Below are 15979 nucleotides of genomic sequence, written 5' to 3' on the forward strand. Positions count from 1 at the left end.
ACTTGGATACAACTCGGAAAACTTCGGTATGTTCGGCTCGATTAACAGCGAGCTTTCGGATATTGGCGGGAAAGAATCTGTCAGAATCAAAAGGCAATATACGCTCACCAACGAAGTTATGCCTGAGTTCAATTGCAAGTAGGATTCGTAGATTGAGAGAAATGGGAAGTCAACAGGAAACTGAACATCAGAGTCTTACAGGTATTATTATTTTAAATTTATTTTACAAACTTTTGTGAGTCGAGACCGATCGAGAGACTCACACTGCACAGTGCACTGCACTGCAGCTGCACTGATTCAATGTTAGATTATGTAACATGGCTGAACTGCGATGGTGAAGCTGTGTCACTAATAGATATAGAAGCAACGGCACACTTGTACATCTTTCGCACGGCGCCAACTTAACCACCAAGTCTTTCCAATTTATGTACCCTGTTGGCCCACTTATTAGCTGAGCAGGCTGTACATAAATGACAGAAGTTTGATGATGATGAAGAGTGATGGGGGCGGAGTCTGTCATAACATTGCAGTGAACCAGGAAGATGATGACACAGGCGCTCTGTAGCTGGGTAGTCTGCTAAATAGATCGATTTTCGGTTCGATCTATCGATCCCGTGGTCGATATGCCCGCCATTGCAACCTAAGTGAGTATTTAGGCTGCAGTGGCGGGCATATCGACCACGGGATCGATAGATTGAGCCGAAAATCGATCAATTTAGCAGACTCTGCCTACCCAGCTAAAGAGCGCCTGTGGATGAGTGTCCATTGACAATGCCACACTAGTCTATTGCGCTTGCTGGAATAAAATGAGTAGCTTCTAATTCTTGTTATTGACAAAATAGTAATAGTAATAATGATACTTCATGTGTAACCCTGACCTGAGAATGAGAAGGGCTGTTTAGCTCACATGTTCACATGTGCAATTATCATCGTACGTGTGTCTGTCTGTGTGTGAGACACAATTTCTGAAGAACCAATATCAGATTGCCTTGGAATAAAATCTGACATGTATTTTTGTTTTGTAGTTGGAAGAACTGATTAGTTTGTAATGGGCGTGGCTTGCATAGTTCATACCAATTTGCATAATTGATGTTACAGAAAAATTAATATAAATCAACAACAGCTGCTGAAAATCTCATGAGACATGCTACAAATATTGATTACACTTTTACTGCAGGCCGTGTAAGTGTGACATGGAAATTAACTGTTAATTTGCACATTTTATGAAATTTTTCAATTCTGAACATAAATCATCAATCAATGTCATGAATGGTTGCACAAACAAGAATAGTATCCAGCACATAGATTTTATTTGGTAATGGATAGGACTGATTATTTTTTTGTGAATGTGGCTTGCATAATTAGTAATAAATTTGCATATATTCTCAATTTGTATCTTGGTACAGATATTGATCATACAAATGCATGACAGTTTTCATGATTTTTGCAGTTTCTCATCCATGATATTGCTCATTTGCACGTTTAAGAAAGTTTTACAATAGACTAAACCAGAATTCGAATGGACCACGTTACAAACAAACCCATGTGCGCAAACGTGCATAGTATGTGTATTTCCATACATGTTTGTACAAATGTAGGTTTGCACCGCCATCACGTGATCTCTTGAGCGTACTGAGTCTGTAGAACGCATCGCATCCTTTTTATTCCAGAGTAGAACCATAAGGGATGTATAGCTGGAAGGATTCTACCAAACTCAATGAAACTTGCCACATTATACAGATATATGGCAGTTCATTGTCAGTTGATTGCTAATTTGGATAGTAATGATGTATTTTTATAAAGCATTACCCCGGTTGTGAAATATGATACAGATATTGCCCATAACAACATGGGTATGAGATGAAAGACATATTGTGTCAAATAATTGGTCACATCAAGTAATTTGTAATTTGCTTATGGATATTGATGATGCAATAATATAGCAGTACTGAAAGATATGTATTTCATGTCAGCTTATTACTGATTTCCATATTTAAAAAAGCTTTCGACCAAAGCTGCTGAAAGTTGCAATCTACATTGACGATACAATGATATGACAGTTTTGAAAGAAAGTCACATAGTGTTCTAATGTCACCTACTAAGCCATTTTCAAATATATAGAAACTTTCCTAATAGGCGATATTTTAGCAGTTTCATTTCAGCTGATTGCCAATTTCCATATTCAGTGATGTTTGCGTGATGATACAGGGAGGAAGGTGATTGCATCAAAATAGATGAAACTGTACAGACATTGCTTACTTAGTAATACAGAAGAACTGAAAGACATACATGTATGACAGTTCCATGTAAAATAATTAACAATTTGCATGTTTGATGAACTTTGTCATTTTTGCCTTTATCTGTTAAAATGGCAGTACCAAGTTTTGTGAAGTTTGATAGTGATGTTGATCATAACAAAGAGGTAGGAAAGAACCTCCTTAATGATAATAAAGAGAAGGCATATTGAAAGACATTTTGCAGTTTCATGTCAACTAGCCACAAATTGCAAATTAATGAAATCGCAAACTTGTGAAAATAATGACAGATAAAAGTGTCAATTTACAGACAACTGCAACATATACTGAAATATAATATGGTAGCATTTTCAGTTCATATCTTGTCAGTTTATATCTCGGTGAAGAAACTCAGGATTTCAGTATCCTGTAAGAACTGTTTCACTAAAAATGCAGACACACAATAAGTTGTATTTAAATGTTCACTCACCCATGATATACAGCACTGTTACGAACTTTACCCAGCTTTGGGTTATAAGGTGATTTACAACAACATTCACAGCTACTCACAGGGTAATTAGAAGTTAAATGTTTTAAATACAGTAAATGAAATCTTGTGTGTGTGAAAACCAGAGGGAAGGTACATTAGATTTTAGGAGGGGATGGTCAGAATGAAGAAATGCAGTTTCCTTATTCATTGTTTCCACTTCAAGGATTCCACGCAGTGAGCGTGTCTTTTCCAGAATTTTATTTTTTCAGTATCCAACCAAATGAGTAGATTTGCAGACACTGAATTTACAATAAGACAATGCACCGCTGAAATGTATTGAAAATGTAAAAAGAAAAAATGTGAAATGCATAGGTTTCTAATGCATAGTTTCATGATCAGATTCCATTTCAGAGGAACTGTCAGGCATTATAAGTAACTGCCAAAGGTTGCAGAGAGCAGATTTAAAGGATGTCATGTTGCAGTCTTTCAAACTCTTTCAGAAGACACTTAAAGGTAGGTATATAAGTGATACAATAAATTGTCACTCAGAAAGTAGAAGTACCCATCAAGTTTGTGTGTGATTCAAGGATTAAATTCTTTGAATTCAATGAAAAAAATGTTCAATGATGGAAAACAACTATGGAACATGGATCGGGATTATATACATGTAGTTGGAGACTGGAAATACAACAAAAGCAAAGCTAATGTGGCTTGGTGGGGATCTACCATTAGTCATCTAAACTGAAATTACATTCAGTTCTGGGTTTGCATCTAACGTTTGGTCAAATGACAAGTTTATGCTGCTGTACATCTGGAAAATGAAAGTTCAGGTGTTAGCCATATTGGAATGCGGCAATGATGCATGCATATTCATGATATATAAAACTGCCTCAGGTTCATCAAACAACACGGTATTGCTGTATGATTATAATATTTTCATATTCATAACTTGTTTTGTTGTTTGTGCAGTTACAAAATTTGCAACATAGATCTCGACAACTCCAATGACTACCTTCTCTTTTCTGTCACAGTGATAAAGACTTTGGAGGTCAGCAATCATGATTTACGTAAGTATATACCGGATTTTTCTGAGAGTACGCCCAGGGCCGTTAAACAAAAATGGCTACATTGTCTGCTTCACACATGTAGCTAAATAACGGCCCAGGGCCGTAATTCGGTAAAAATTTACGGCCAATTAACTAAAAATAAGGAGTTATTTTATCACTGTTGATCACAAAACCAAAAATAAATGACGGTAGAACGCTGCAAAACATCCACTCATTTTTTTCTCTCGAGTTTTGTTTTCTTTTTCGTCATTGTGCGCTACAAATTCAACAGATCCATCTTCAACAAAAAGGACACAATGTTGCAATTTTCTGATGCATCATACAATAACATAAACTGACACTCATGCACTCATTCACGCACGCATAAAACTAAACTGAACCCAAGATACGATCAAGATTTCTTTTATTTGTATATCAACACAAATTGCAATAATAATTATACACATCTCTTTGGAAAATAAAATCACACACGGAAAAATAAATTACGAGTCGGGTAAAAATAACACATGGATAATCAACACACAACCGTGACAACACAAGGTCCCATTGTGCTAAGTTTTCGGAAGACAATATGACAGCTAGGACTAAAATCTACAAGTGTTCCTCACAATGACTAGCATATCGCCACTAAAATCCTTCGAAATCGCTCTCGTCAGAGTCCGACAAAAAAACCCTCATCGCCGTCGCGATTCGAACTCCTCTTCGCTGTCTGTACTGCTTACGCTGCTGTCAAGGTCATAGCTGCACTGGTCGACGTCTTGCCCCCCACTCAGCACACTCTGGAGTTTAGTGTTCAACAGATCGACTTCTATGTAGCTGTGGGTCCATAGCTGTGGTGTTTTCAGACGGGATTCATGCCTTTTACGGGCTGGTTTTGACTTTTACGATTTTAACCCCGCCACCACAGCTATGGGATATTCAATAGACTAGCGTCCATGTTCCGCCGCAAGCACCCTTTGCGCAAGTTTGCTCGACGATATTTCGAAAAATTTTCCATCCAAATTACAAATTGCCAACACTCATCGACAGCTTGGTTATTAGGGACTCACCAGACCAGAAATCCGCTCAAAATTCACTGAAATATCGCCTTTTTTCTAAGTTTGCCCGACATGACTACACGGAAACCGCCATTTTGCTAGCGTAAAACTGTTGGTCGAGGATCCCTGCAGTATGTCACTACAGTGACGTAGGCGGTGACCTCTCAACTTCTGAACACAAACTAAGAGATTACTGCCGCGGCCAGCATCCGCGCGCCACGAATAATCATAGATTCTAGTACTGAACTTCCCCCCCCCCCCCCCCAAGTAAAAGTTTGGTTTCAGTTTGTGAGACTGGGAATGTCCATAAGACGAACGATGGTCATCGATATCACACGATGAATCTCTTAGTTTGTGTTTAGAAGTTGAGAGGTCACCGCCCTCCATGGTTTGTCGAACGCATTCAAATTTAAGCGAAGAAAATCATCGATCAGATTTTGACGTGTGCACGTGTTCTGAGGTTGACCCAGTTTGTAAGTGTAACAAGTTAATCAAAGTAGTCGAACGTGTGAAAATAGATACAGTATTTCACATTCGTTGCACGCAAAGAGGTCAATAATCGTAAACAATTGTGGATCATACCATTTCTACTAGGGATTACTACTACTGTTACGTTTGTGAATGCAACAAATTTACGCGATATAAATCATCAGATTTTTGTATCAAAGCGAAAAAAACCTGAAAAGTAATGATGTACATTAAATAAAAAAATAATGAAACAGAGTTATTTTTTATGATAGTCATTTTATTTATTTCATGATCCCCATCGTGCAGAATGGAAAATTCCTGGCTCCTGCTTCATCTGTCAATCATTGTCGGCATTGTGTGGCAAACTCTAACGTTGACTTTGCGTTCTTCTGGATCATTCCACCTGCATTTTAGTAGCATAAATAGGGGATACGGCCATATATCGCCGAAGTAATTATCTTAGACGTGTAACTTATTTTATTTTGTACGCTTTATAAAACTTTTTGACCTTTGCGTAGGTAATTTTTTTCAAGGGGAGTCAAGTTGAAATGCCGTAGACAAAGGTTGAGATGAAATTTAAAATTCTTAATAACGGCCCACCCCCTAAATAACCACCCATGGGCAGTTTTTCGAGTGGGCGTACTCTCAGAAAAATCCGGTACCATTTTTAAATGCTTTGATTAAAGTGTCTTGTAATGTTATATTCAGGAATGATTAGGATAGGTACACGATTGCAGCGATGATTAGCACATAATTGTTCTTTATCATCAAATGAAAAGTCAACAAATTACACAGCTCTTTGATATGATAATTTAACCCTTTCACCACCATGGTTTGTCCCAAATCCATTGTTTTCTATGGTAAAGTTGGACCTGTATACAGGGAACTGGGAGTAAAAGGGTTAAGATGATAGGATCAGGCCTTAAATGACCAGATCATTTAATTCAATCTTGGATAATAGTTACATGATTTATCAAAATACAAATATGCCTATATCACAATGGAAGATGACATGATTTTGTTGGACAGCAACCAAGAGAGAGAGCTAGACAAGACAGAATTACTACTCTGTTCCTGGTTTTAGAGATGATCAAGCAAAGCGAGAAAAACGTTTCTTGTCAATGAATTTTGCCAAATGGAGTCCCTTTTCTTTTCGTTCTTTAAATTTTCAAAGACTTTATGAAATGATCTTCGCTGATTACTAACAGGATCACACTCATTCACATTGTACGACATATTTTTTGAATTCTCTTCTGTGGTAATCAGTTTGATGGTAACAGCATACAATGTAAGTTTTCTATTATCACAGACAGTAGAGTACCTCTGTCTGTGGTTTAATGTGTAAGTTGTATGTTTGCTTCACCATACTTTAAATTGATATGTGATTTGATTGAAATGGACTACAATCCTGTTACTCCTTTTGACAGCACAGTGAAACAGCAAAGGCAATATTGACATTTGGTATTAAAATTAGATTTTTGAAACAGCAACAGTGAAGACAATTACCAAAATTAGTAACAATTACGACTGATTCTTTATCTTAGAAAATAGGCTGGACAGCCTTCCCAGGAAAAAATCCAGAAGGGGAAAGAAAGGGGACAGTGGGAAGAAACGGGGCAATGGAGGCAATGGAACTGTTGCAGACCTGGAGTGTAAAGCAGCTGATGTCATGTCTGATAGTGTAAGCTCTGAAAAGATGGACACAGAAGTTGTGAGGCTTGATGAAAACAAGAGTGAAAGTGAAGTGGTTAGTGAATCAACAGAGAACGAACCTGATAGGGCAGATGATGTAAAAAGGTCAAAACCAAAGGTACAGAAACTGAAGATTAAGTTAAAGATGTTCCCCCAGCATGGGAAAGTCTCTCACCAGAAAGCTGCCAAAAGACTGGATGATATTGAGGTGACCCTAGCTGCTGGTGGTGACACTGAGCAGGCTTGTACTGACATGGAAGATGAAAGTTGTGAAAGAGTGGGAGATGAGATATGCACAGTTGCAGAAGATGACAGTCTTGCAGTTGTGGAAGATGAGAGTGGTGCAGCCACAGCAGGCGTGAATGATACAGCTGCAGCTGACAAGAATGGTGCAGCTGTGGAAGACAAGATACAAATAGATGCAGAAAACGATGACTCAAAAGATTCAGAAGACGTGATTTTGGTACCTGACGAGTCAATGGTCAGTGAAAGCACTGACATTTCCAAAGAACACAAAGATGACGTGACATGTTCTGATAGTGATGGAGAATCATCTGAGAGCAGCTCAGTGGTAGTGAAGAGAAAACTAGATTTTGAATCAAGTGAACGACCCCAGAAAATTGCCAAGGTGAAGTGATATTTTTAGTCCCCACGGACACCGTCCGGGGGGGACTTATAGGTTTGGTCATATCCGTCCGTCCGTCCGTCCGTTCGTTCACGCAGATATCTCAGAGATGCCTGGAGCGATTTCATTCAAACTTGGTACAAGGATTACTTCATATGTCATACATATGCACGTCGATTTGTTTTGTGATACGATCCGATATACGATCCAATATGGCTGCCGTGCGGCCATTTTGTAACGATTTTTTCATGTACAGAGCCATAACTCAGGCATATCTCAACCGAATTTATTCAAAGTTGGTACAAGGACATTGACCTATGTCATACATATGCACGTCAATTTGTTTTGTGATACGATCCAATATGGCCGCCAGGCGGCCATTTTATTACGATTTTTTCATGTACAGAGCCATAACTCAGGCATATCTCAACCGATTTTATTCAAAGTTGGTACAAGGACATTGACCTATGTCATACACATGCACATTGATTTGTTTTGTGATACGATCCAATATGGCTGCCGTGTGGCCATTTTATTACGTTTTTTCATGTCCAGAACCATAACTCAGACATGTATCAAGCGAATTTATTCAAAGTTGGTACAAGGAGATTGACCAGTGTCATACATATGCATGTCAATTATTTTGTAATACAATCCAATATGGCTGCTTTGCGGCCATTTTGTTATGATTTTTTTCATGTACAAAGGCATAACTCAGGCATATCTAAACCGATTTAAATCAAAGTTGGTACAAGGACATTGACCTATGTCATACATATGCACATTGATTTGTTTTGTGATACGATCCAATATGGCCACCATGTGGCCATTTTATTACGATTTTTTCATGTCCTGAACTACAACTCAAACATGTATCAAGCGAATTTATTCAAAAGTATTTTATTCACAGACCTAATGAAGAGGACTCTATCCTCTCTGAGGACCTGTAATCAAAGTACCCATTAACAAGTGGGGACTGTGTCATCAATGATGACTTGTATTGTGTACATTTTGCATCACTATCTCCTGTCTTACAGTGGCGATGTACACTGTCTGCTAATATTCCAACTTTTGAATGCTTCAGGATTGTACTTTCCATAAACCTTTAAATTGTCACAGAGTGACACACATCATTATAGATGAAGCAAAAAATAGCACAAGCAGAAGTCATCGGTCAGGAAAATGTTTTGATTGCATGATTGTAATCACTGCAACAACTGACATGGACAGTTGTACCATAAAAGTGGTCGCACATGTCGTGTAAACTGGGTGAGGGCTACACACTTCCTCAGGACCTACATGAAATTACAAAGTTGTAGTTTTGACTTAAATACTACCATAACCGCAATGTTTGGTTTGGCAAATGTCAAAGATAATATATACGGTAATAAGTCCAGATTACAGATCATGCATATTCTTTATCAGACTGATGTATTCACCAGCTTGTCTCTGTAGGTATTGCAAAAATTCATTTGGTGAAGCAAACATTCTGGTGTTGGCAGCTTACATGTACTATTGATGTAGGACTGCTTACACGGTATATTTATGATTTTTATTTTATTTTCATCTTTCTCAGTTTTAAGTTGTAATTTTTTGAAATTGGCTTATTTGATTTTTCAAAAAGGGTGAAAATTGTGACACAAAACCACTGGTAAGTAGTCAAGTCAACTGATGTTTTTCAACATATGGTAAGGAGTTGCTCAGAACTTTTTCTAGGTTCAGCTGATGAATTTCATTTTCATGTTTTGGACCATAACAACATTTTAGCCTCTATAAAAGTTATCAATTTTGTTTGTTCTCAAGTTAAAAAATGATGCTGCTATCTCTAAGTGTGTAAAATGTTTCAGAAAGGAAGTTTATACTCTAACCCTTATCCTGCCAGGTCTTTCACTTTCCCATTTTCCAAGTCAGTAAAAAGCGATATTGAGCCAAATGTACATGTATTTTCACCCACTTGGCATGGTGTGTTATCGCAGCTTTAGTCAGCTAAAATCATGTTTACAGCATCTGTGTTTTCAGGCCCTTCAAATGTTGAAGTCTTTGTTACAGTGCAACACATAGGACATGTTATGCCTCTCTGGTTGTAAACAACTTGACCTGATGATGAAATATGAACTTGACTGAATAGGGGATAAAGTACGCTGGTCAGTGTCCTCCTAGACATCCTTTCTGTGATGCAAATTGTCTGATTTTGGCCAATCAAGTTTTTGAAAAGGTCCTCCAGTCTCCTAGTGATGTTCAACAATTGAAGAAAAAGACAATCGAAAGCACGCAGGGTCAATACAAGATACTTCAATGCACAGACACCATCTGTAGGCTTGTAGATACTCTTTCCTGCACAGTAAATATGTACAGAAAAATTTGATTACTCAAGAAACACACCAAACATTTCTGAAGGTAACTGAAGTGCAACAGTCTGAATGAGTTCTCATATAGCAAATAACTCTAAGTCAGTTCCTATTTCAGTGACTTTTCACAAATTTTTTAACAAGTGTTCTTTATTTGTTGCAGTATGTCTCGTGTCTCGATGTCAAGTACATTTGTAGTAATTACAAGAAGATCAAAAAGGGCCTTCAGAATGGCTTACGTCAGTAAGTATTCAAAAGATTGGAATTTGTCACGTTTACTGACATTGTACAGTGATTGTATTGTAATACATCATGGTAGGGAAATACATTTGTGAGAAATTTGATGTGGAACTTAGAAAATATGAAGTCAGAAATTAATTTGTGACACCTTGGTTACAAGATATATAGGGGGAATTGAGATCACAGCACCAGTTCAGTCACTAAAATGCAAAAATTCAGTGTTTATCCAAACTACCCTTCAAGACTTAAACATTATTTTAGTACTACAACAACAGAAATGGTCCTGCTGTTGTGATGAGTGCTTCAATGAAAACTGTAGAAATCACATGTCAGGGGCTAAGACCTTGAATTCCAGCAATAAACACAGGTGGAAATATACAAAATTTGTCTTAAATTCTGTTGGTAGCAGCTAATGTTGCTGACATGTAATTATATGTACCAATATCATCGAATTACAATTGTAATGGGTGTTCTTCAATGTTTCCAGTACAAGCGATATGCAACCTCACAGAGGGGATATGCTGACAGGTCAAACAACTCAGTATTTGATTCAAATATACCAGAACACATCACAGACTTTTCTCTAGTCACCAGTGTACAATATGTCCTTAGTGGTTTCTTATCAAATTTCAGCTTTTGCATCTTCACAAAATCACCAAAAGAGAAGGACGAAGTTCTGAAGTTGACTGCACTGTTTCATTTAACTGTGAGAATAATACCTTCCAAGATAGTGAGTGGCACCAAATCACTGATCCTCTACAAGACAAGGTAGGCAAAGTTTTCCTTCTGGGTTCTCAAAGTGAAAGTTCAATGTCATTTGCAGTTATTGTAAAATATTTGCACTACACCAACAGTTTGCTGTCAGGGTGCATTCTTTGAGAAAACTCAAATAGAAAGTTACAATTTTCAGGAAAGGAAAAATTGCAAGTCCATGGAATTCTCAGACATGAAATCAACCATTCACTGTTGCTTGTATTTAATTCTTTGTGCAAAACTTCAGCTTGACTATTTTCCTTACTCGGACCAATTAGGATGGAAATCTAGTTGTCTCCATTTTCTTACCATGGATCATGTCACTTTGCCAAAGTGGGTCTACTTGAAATTGAATGTTTTGGTCACTTGCAGTCGGACTGTGATACCGACCCTTGAGGACTTGGAGCAGTTCATCCATAGACTTGAGAAACAAGATGAATCCATTGAGAGTATGACACCAGACATGTCTACCAGTACATGTAGCTCACACGATGATGGATTTGAAACAGCCATATCTTCTCCAGATAATAGTGTGCTTTCCCCTTTGCTATCAGAGTCTCAGTCATCAAGTGGTAGGTTGCATACATCAAGTACAGATGACTTTTCTGTGTTACCTCATCCCAGTCATCGCTGCAGTGTTATGTAATGTCACAGGCTCAGACAGTCCTCGAAACTCCTTGAACTTTAAAACTTCCTCCTTGAAAGTCCTTGAAAAGCTCCTCGAAAATGGAATTGGGTCCTGGAAAGCCCTGGACAATTGATAAGCCACCAATAATTCTTGAAAATCACAACCTGATCAGTTATGATATCGTAAAGATGATATGTGAAATTGTACGTCGTACAAATTATACTTAGAAAATAGTACTTATATATTGTACAAATGATACTTAGAAAATAGTATTTCGACCTCAAAATGTCCTTGAAAATTGCTGAACAGTCCTTGAAAGTTCTTGAATTTAAGTGTCTTTGAGTTTTGGACCCTGAATGACATTGTCTTGAATATTATTTTAAGAAGGTTTAGATTATATTAAGCATAGGGATAGACATGTGTAACAGGAAGAAATGTCAATTGTGTGGTTTGTTTTTGGCTACCTTATTGTTGAACAGTACTCATGCCTAAAAATCATTTTGTTAGCAATAGTAGATCAAAAGCTTATGACACTGTTCCTTATAATCATGAAATGTTTTTGTAGGCGATAGATAATAACTGAAGTTGTAAAGTCTTCTTTTCTCAATTACATTACCTTTCTAATTTATGTCCATAAATATGATTTATTATGTAGAGATTATTATTTGGTGAGTTTTTCTTAGTTAATTAGTGCTGTATGACTCTCTTGCGGAGATTATCGTCAATGTCTTACATCTTTAAACCTGCTCAGATTTTTAAGTTTCATGCGGTTCTCATTTTTCACCCAGTCCATGCCTCACATGGTTTGCCTATCCACATTGCCTGCATGCTAAACTCCTATGGTCTCCTTCATCTTTTACATATCAATGGACTTTGTTCTTTCCTCTATCCAGTGTCTTTTTTATCACCTTCCTAATTTTGTCAGAAATTTATATTTTGATTCTATCTATAACAAAGTTTTTCTGAAGTCAACCCTTTAAAATCAATTGCATCCTCCGAGTACCGATTAATTTTAATCGACAAGTCATTTATGTCAAACACTAGTAAAGTTAGCTATTGTCGGCATCTGTGATCAAATTTTGTGGGCAGGAAAATGTTATGTCAGCTTGATTTAACAATATCCAAGTCATTTATTTATGAGAAGTGTGATCATTTCTGCCAGAGAGGGCAGTATTTGAAGAATGGCACAAAGTCGAATATTGATCAGAATATATTGCAACTGGGCTGTCGCAATTGAGTTGTAAATTGAGGTTCACATGTCAGAGGATGTGTTGGTGTAAATTGGCTGAAACACTTACTTGCCAAATAACTGAAAGACAGTAATCTAAAAGTTAAAATTTGTCTCGTATTCTCTCATTTACCATTTATCATTCAGCCATGCTTTTCGACATTAGAATTATCAGGGGAACCTTTTCACACATTATGTGCAGTGTTCATCTAAAAACAAAATTGTCACCCATGCATACAAATAATGTAAAACGACTTGTTGCATAGTTGCTCTGTATGCCACTGAATGTAGGATTCATCTTTTTCAATTTTTCAGACAATCCATGAGCGTCTCACTAGATCAGCCAAACTATGCATGCATCTAGTCAGCACGTAGTGAACCAGCAGAGATTAACATCAGGTCAAGGGCGAGGTCACCGCAGTTCTCACCTTCATCACGTGCACATACCACCCTTGCAGCTGTTCCCATCCCAAGCTGATGTCACCCTGGCTCTGCCACTTGTCTTATGCTTTCATGACATTGCAATTAACTCCATGAACCTCATAGTAACAATTTCAAAGAATGCTTTCACGGTGAGCGTGTTGAAATGTTTTCAAAGGAAGCGTCATGTTCAAAGTAATCAATGTGGATGACTGTCAGTACTGAAGAGAATAATTGTCTTCATCAACCATCATGCTGGATCCAGTGAAAGCATGTGTTCACATGTTCTGGACATTGGCCTATTTCAGTGCCGGTGATGTAGCATTTGTGTGCACAATTGAAGGACCTGTTCAGTGCAGAGTTTGAAACTTTGAAGGAAAATAATAACCATCTGTTTGGTCCAGTGGGCCTTTACCCTGGCCACATCTGTACAGTGTACTGTTACCAGATGTGACCTCCTGTTGAGTTTAAAAAAGTATGCAAATCATGACAACTTGAGGTGAATTTCTGGATTAATGCTATTATTTGAAATCATGTATGGCTGGTGGTCCTTTACAGACTGAGCTCTTCCTCGATCTCTCCCGGCCTACATCTTGAAGTGATTGCCATCTTGCCCATTGGGTATCAATATCTTTACAAATAGTTCAGAAGTTTAAATGCGAAATTGAGTTTTTTGCAGACTCTAGGTTTTTTTCAGAAAGTGTTGTAGCTTTTGCACGATTTAATACTTTTCTTCATTCAGCTCAGAAAATACTGATGATGTCAGAACCATCTCAACAATTGTCTGTCACACAAGGTGACTCATTATGCCACTCTTGCTTTCCTAGGCTGAATGAAGAAAAGTATCAGGAAATAATACGTAAATGTACATTCTAGAATGTCTGTTAGCTTCTGTTTATCATGAATTCTTGACTACTATTATCGTATTTCAGACTTTTAAATGTGTTTGTGAGAAAGACAATGCAGTTTGAATAACTGCCTTTGATTTCCCTGAACACATCATAGTTATTGTAGTTTTAGTTTCATAGCATATTTTCAGTTATGTAAGGTGCTAGTAATTTTAAGAATATTTTCAAAAAACTTTTGGTAGAGCAGCAGCTGTTTCTTACGTAAATAAAACCCAACCTTCCAAACAGCCAGCGTGCTCCATCCCATTGACTACCTTGAGTGCCGGCAATATCTAGTGTGGTATTATTGTATATACATTGAGTACTGGAAAATTCCGGCAAGATTGCATTGTGTGTTCACAGTATCTTTGTCATATGGGATGACATTGGCACTGGTAGTCAGGGGGTTGGTGTCAGCTAACACCTGCTCCTATCACACCTACAAGTGTCTCTTTTGAGTTTTATATCAGGCCAGTATTTTCTGCCGTACTGATTTAAGGGTAGTCAACATCTGCTCATTTGCATTCCTATTCAACTACATCTGGTCATAGACATCAGATCATAGACCCTATAACCAGGGTCTATGATCTGGTTAATAAATATTCATAACTAAGTGAAGCATGTTAGTTGAACCATTTATAAAATATGAAATAATGATGTTGAATAACTTCATTAAATCAGTATCGGTCAGCATTAAGAATAAAGTATTTCTTTTAAATTAGATGACAAACTTTGTTGTTAGCAATGTAGAAGTATTTCTATTCATTCATGTTAAATTATGTTCATTCTGTTAGATTTTATTTACTTGCTGTTTTGATGTATTTTCAACAATATCAACTGTCCTTCAGAATTGGTAGAGGTAATACCGGTATATCACATTTTTACTCTACTATATCAATATGTATCATTGTAGATTACGTGGAATTGTGGTCATTTTCTGTTTGTGTTTTAGGGCAGACATGCATGACCACAGATTTCACAGATTTGTCCCAGTTTGATAATATGAAGACCTTGAATGAAAAAAGCACCTAATACTGCCAATATACACTGTTTTCATTGTTTCCAATTTTACAATATTCATCCTTTTTGGGTACTTTGACTCCCCTCTGACACAGTCCAGGAAACCTAAAGATTCAATTTGTCTGTTTGGTGCCAATTCTCCGACATTTCTAGTCCAAATTATGTCATACCTCCCACAAGGATAATACCCTATGATATACATGTGCATGTTAGTTTGTTTTGCAGTATGATCCAATGTGGCTGCCAGGCCAACAACTGTCATGACTTTTCCATGTGCATTGCCATTACACAGACAGGCAAGAACAGATCTCTTTTGAAATTGATATGGGGACTATGTACTACGGCATACATATGCATGTTACTAGTATTTTATGTCATGATTAGATCCAATATGGTTGCCCGAAAGCTATTTTGTTTTGACTTTTTCATGTCCAATTCCATAGCTGGGATGTGTCTCAACCAATGTCATGTCAAGGAACATTATGCAGAACGTTTGTCCCTGTGTAATCTAATATGGCCACGGTGCAATCATTTTGTTGCATTTTTCCCCATGTTTAAACTATAATGGAACATGTGCTAACAGTTTCCATTGAAACTTCATACAATGTACTTTGATGTATGTATGTACATCAACTTGTGCTGCAATACCATTCAACATGCGCTTGCTTGGTGGCCATTCTCGTATGGTTTTTTCGCATCTTTTCAGTCTTTTCTTATAATTCCCTGATTTGGAAATGTACGTGAACTTTATTCTTAAATAATTCTCCCACTGTTGTTGTAAGTTACATTTTCATTGTTCTTTAAATGCAATAAACATCCCATTTCCTCTATAAGGTGTCCAA

At 37.3% G+C, this 15979-nt stretch overlaps 1 protein-coding gene across 2 annotated transcripts; it reads left to right on the plus strand.

Moving 5' to 3' along the window:
* The first annotated feature begins 1 nt into the window (after nucleotide 1).
* LOC139150262 (titin homolog) lies at nucleotides 2–15979 on the plus strand. Of its 2 annotated transcripts, XM_070722516.1 has the most exons (9): nucleotides 2–201; nucleotides 3124–3237; nucleotides 3756–3791; nucleotides 6841–7616; nucleotides 9238–9264; nucleotides 10125–10204; nucleotides 10835–10969; nucleotides 11327–11526; nucleotides 13126–15979. In XM_070722516.1, the coding sequence occupies exons 1-9, from the start codon at nucleotides 162–164 to the stop codon at nucleotides 13134–13136; spliced, it is 1419 nt and encodes a 472-aa protein (XP_070578617.1). In that variant the 5' UTR covers nucleotides 2–161; the 3' UTR covers nucleotides 13137–15979. The 2 variants fall into 2 exon arrangements, with proteins under 2 accessions (XP_070578617.1, XP_070578616.1); XM_070722515.1 differs by lacking the exon at nucleotides 9238–9264 and having other exon boundaries at nucleotides 10–201; nucleotides 13126–13310.

This window comes from Ptychodera flava, chromosome 14 (assembly GCF_041260155.1).
Source record: "Ptychodera flava strain L36383 chromosome 14, AS_Pfla_20210202, whole genome shotgun sequence".
NCBI classification, from domain to species: Eukaryota; Metazoa; Hemichordata; class Enteropneusta; family Ptychoderidae; genus Ptychodera; species Ptychodera flava.

Bases quoted from the DNA above. Each gene is read 5' to 3' on its own strand.
- LOC139150262 (XM_070722516.1), top strand. From the start codon at position 162: ATGGGAAGTCAACAGGAAACTGAACATCAGAGTCTTACAG. The intron at 3,792-6,840 runs GTAAGTATATAC...TCTTTATCTTAG, and splicing joins GGTCAGCAATCATGATTTAC to AAAATAGGCTGGACAGCCTT. The intron at 7,617-9,237 runs GTGAAGTGATAT...TTTTTCAAAAAG, and splicing joins GACCCCAGAAAATTGCCAAG to GGTGAAAATTGTGACACAAA.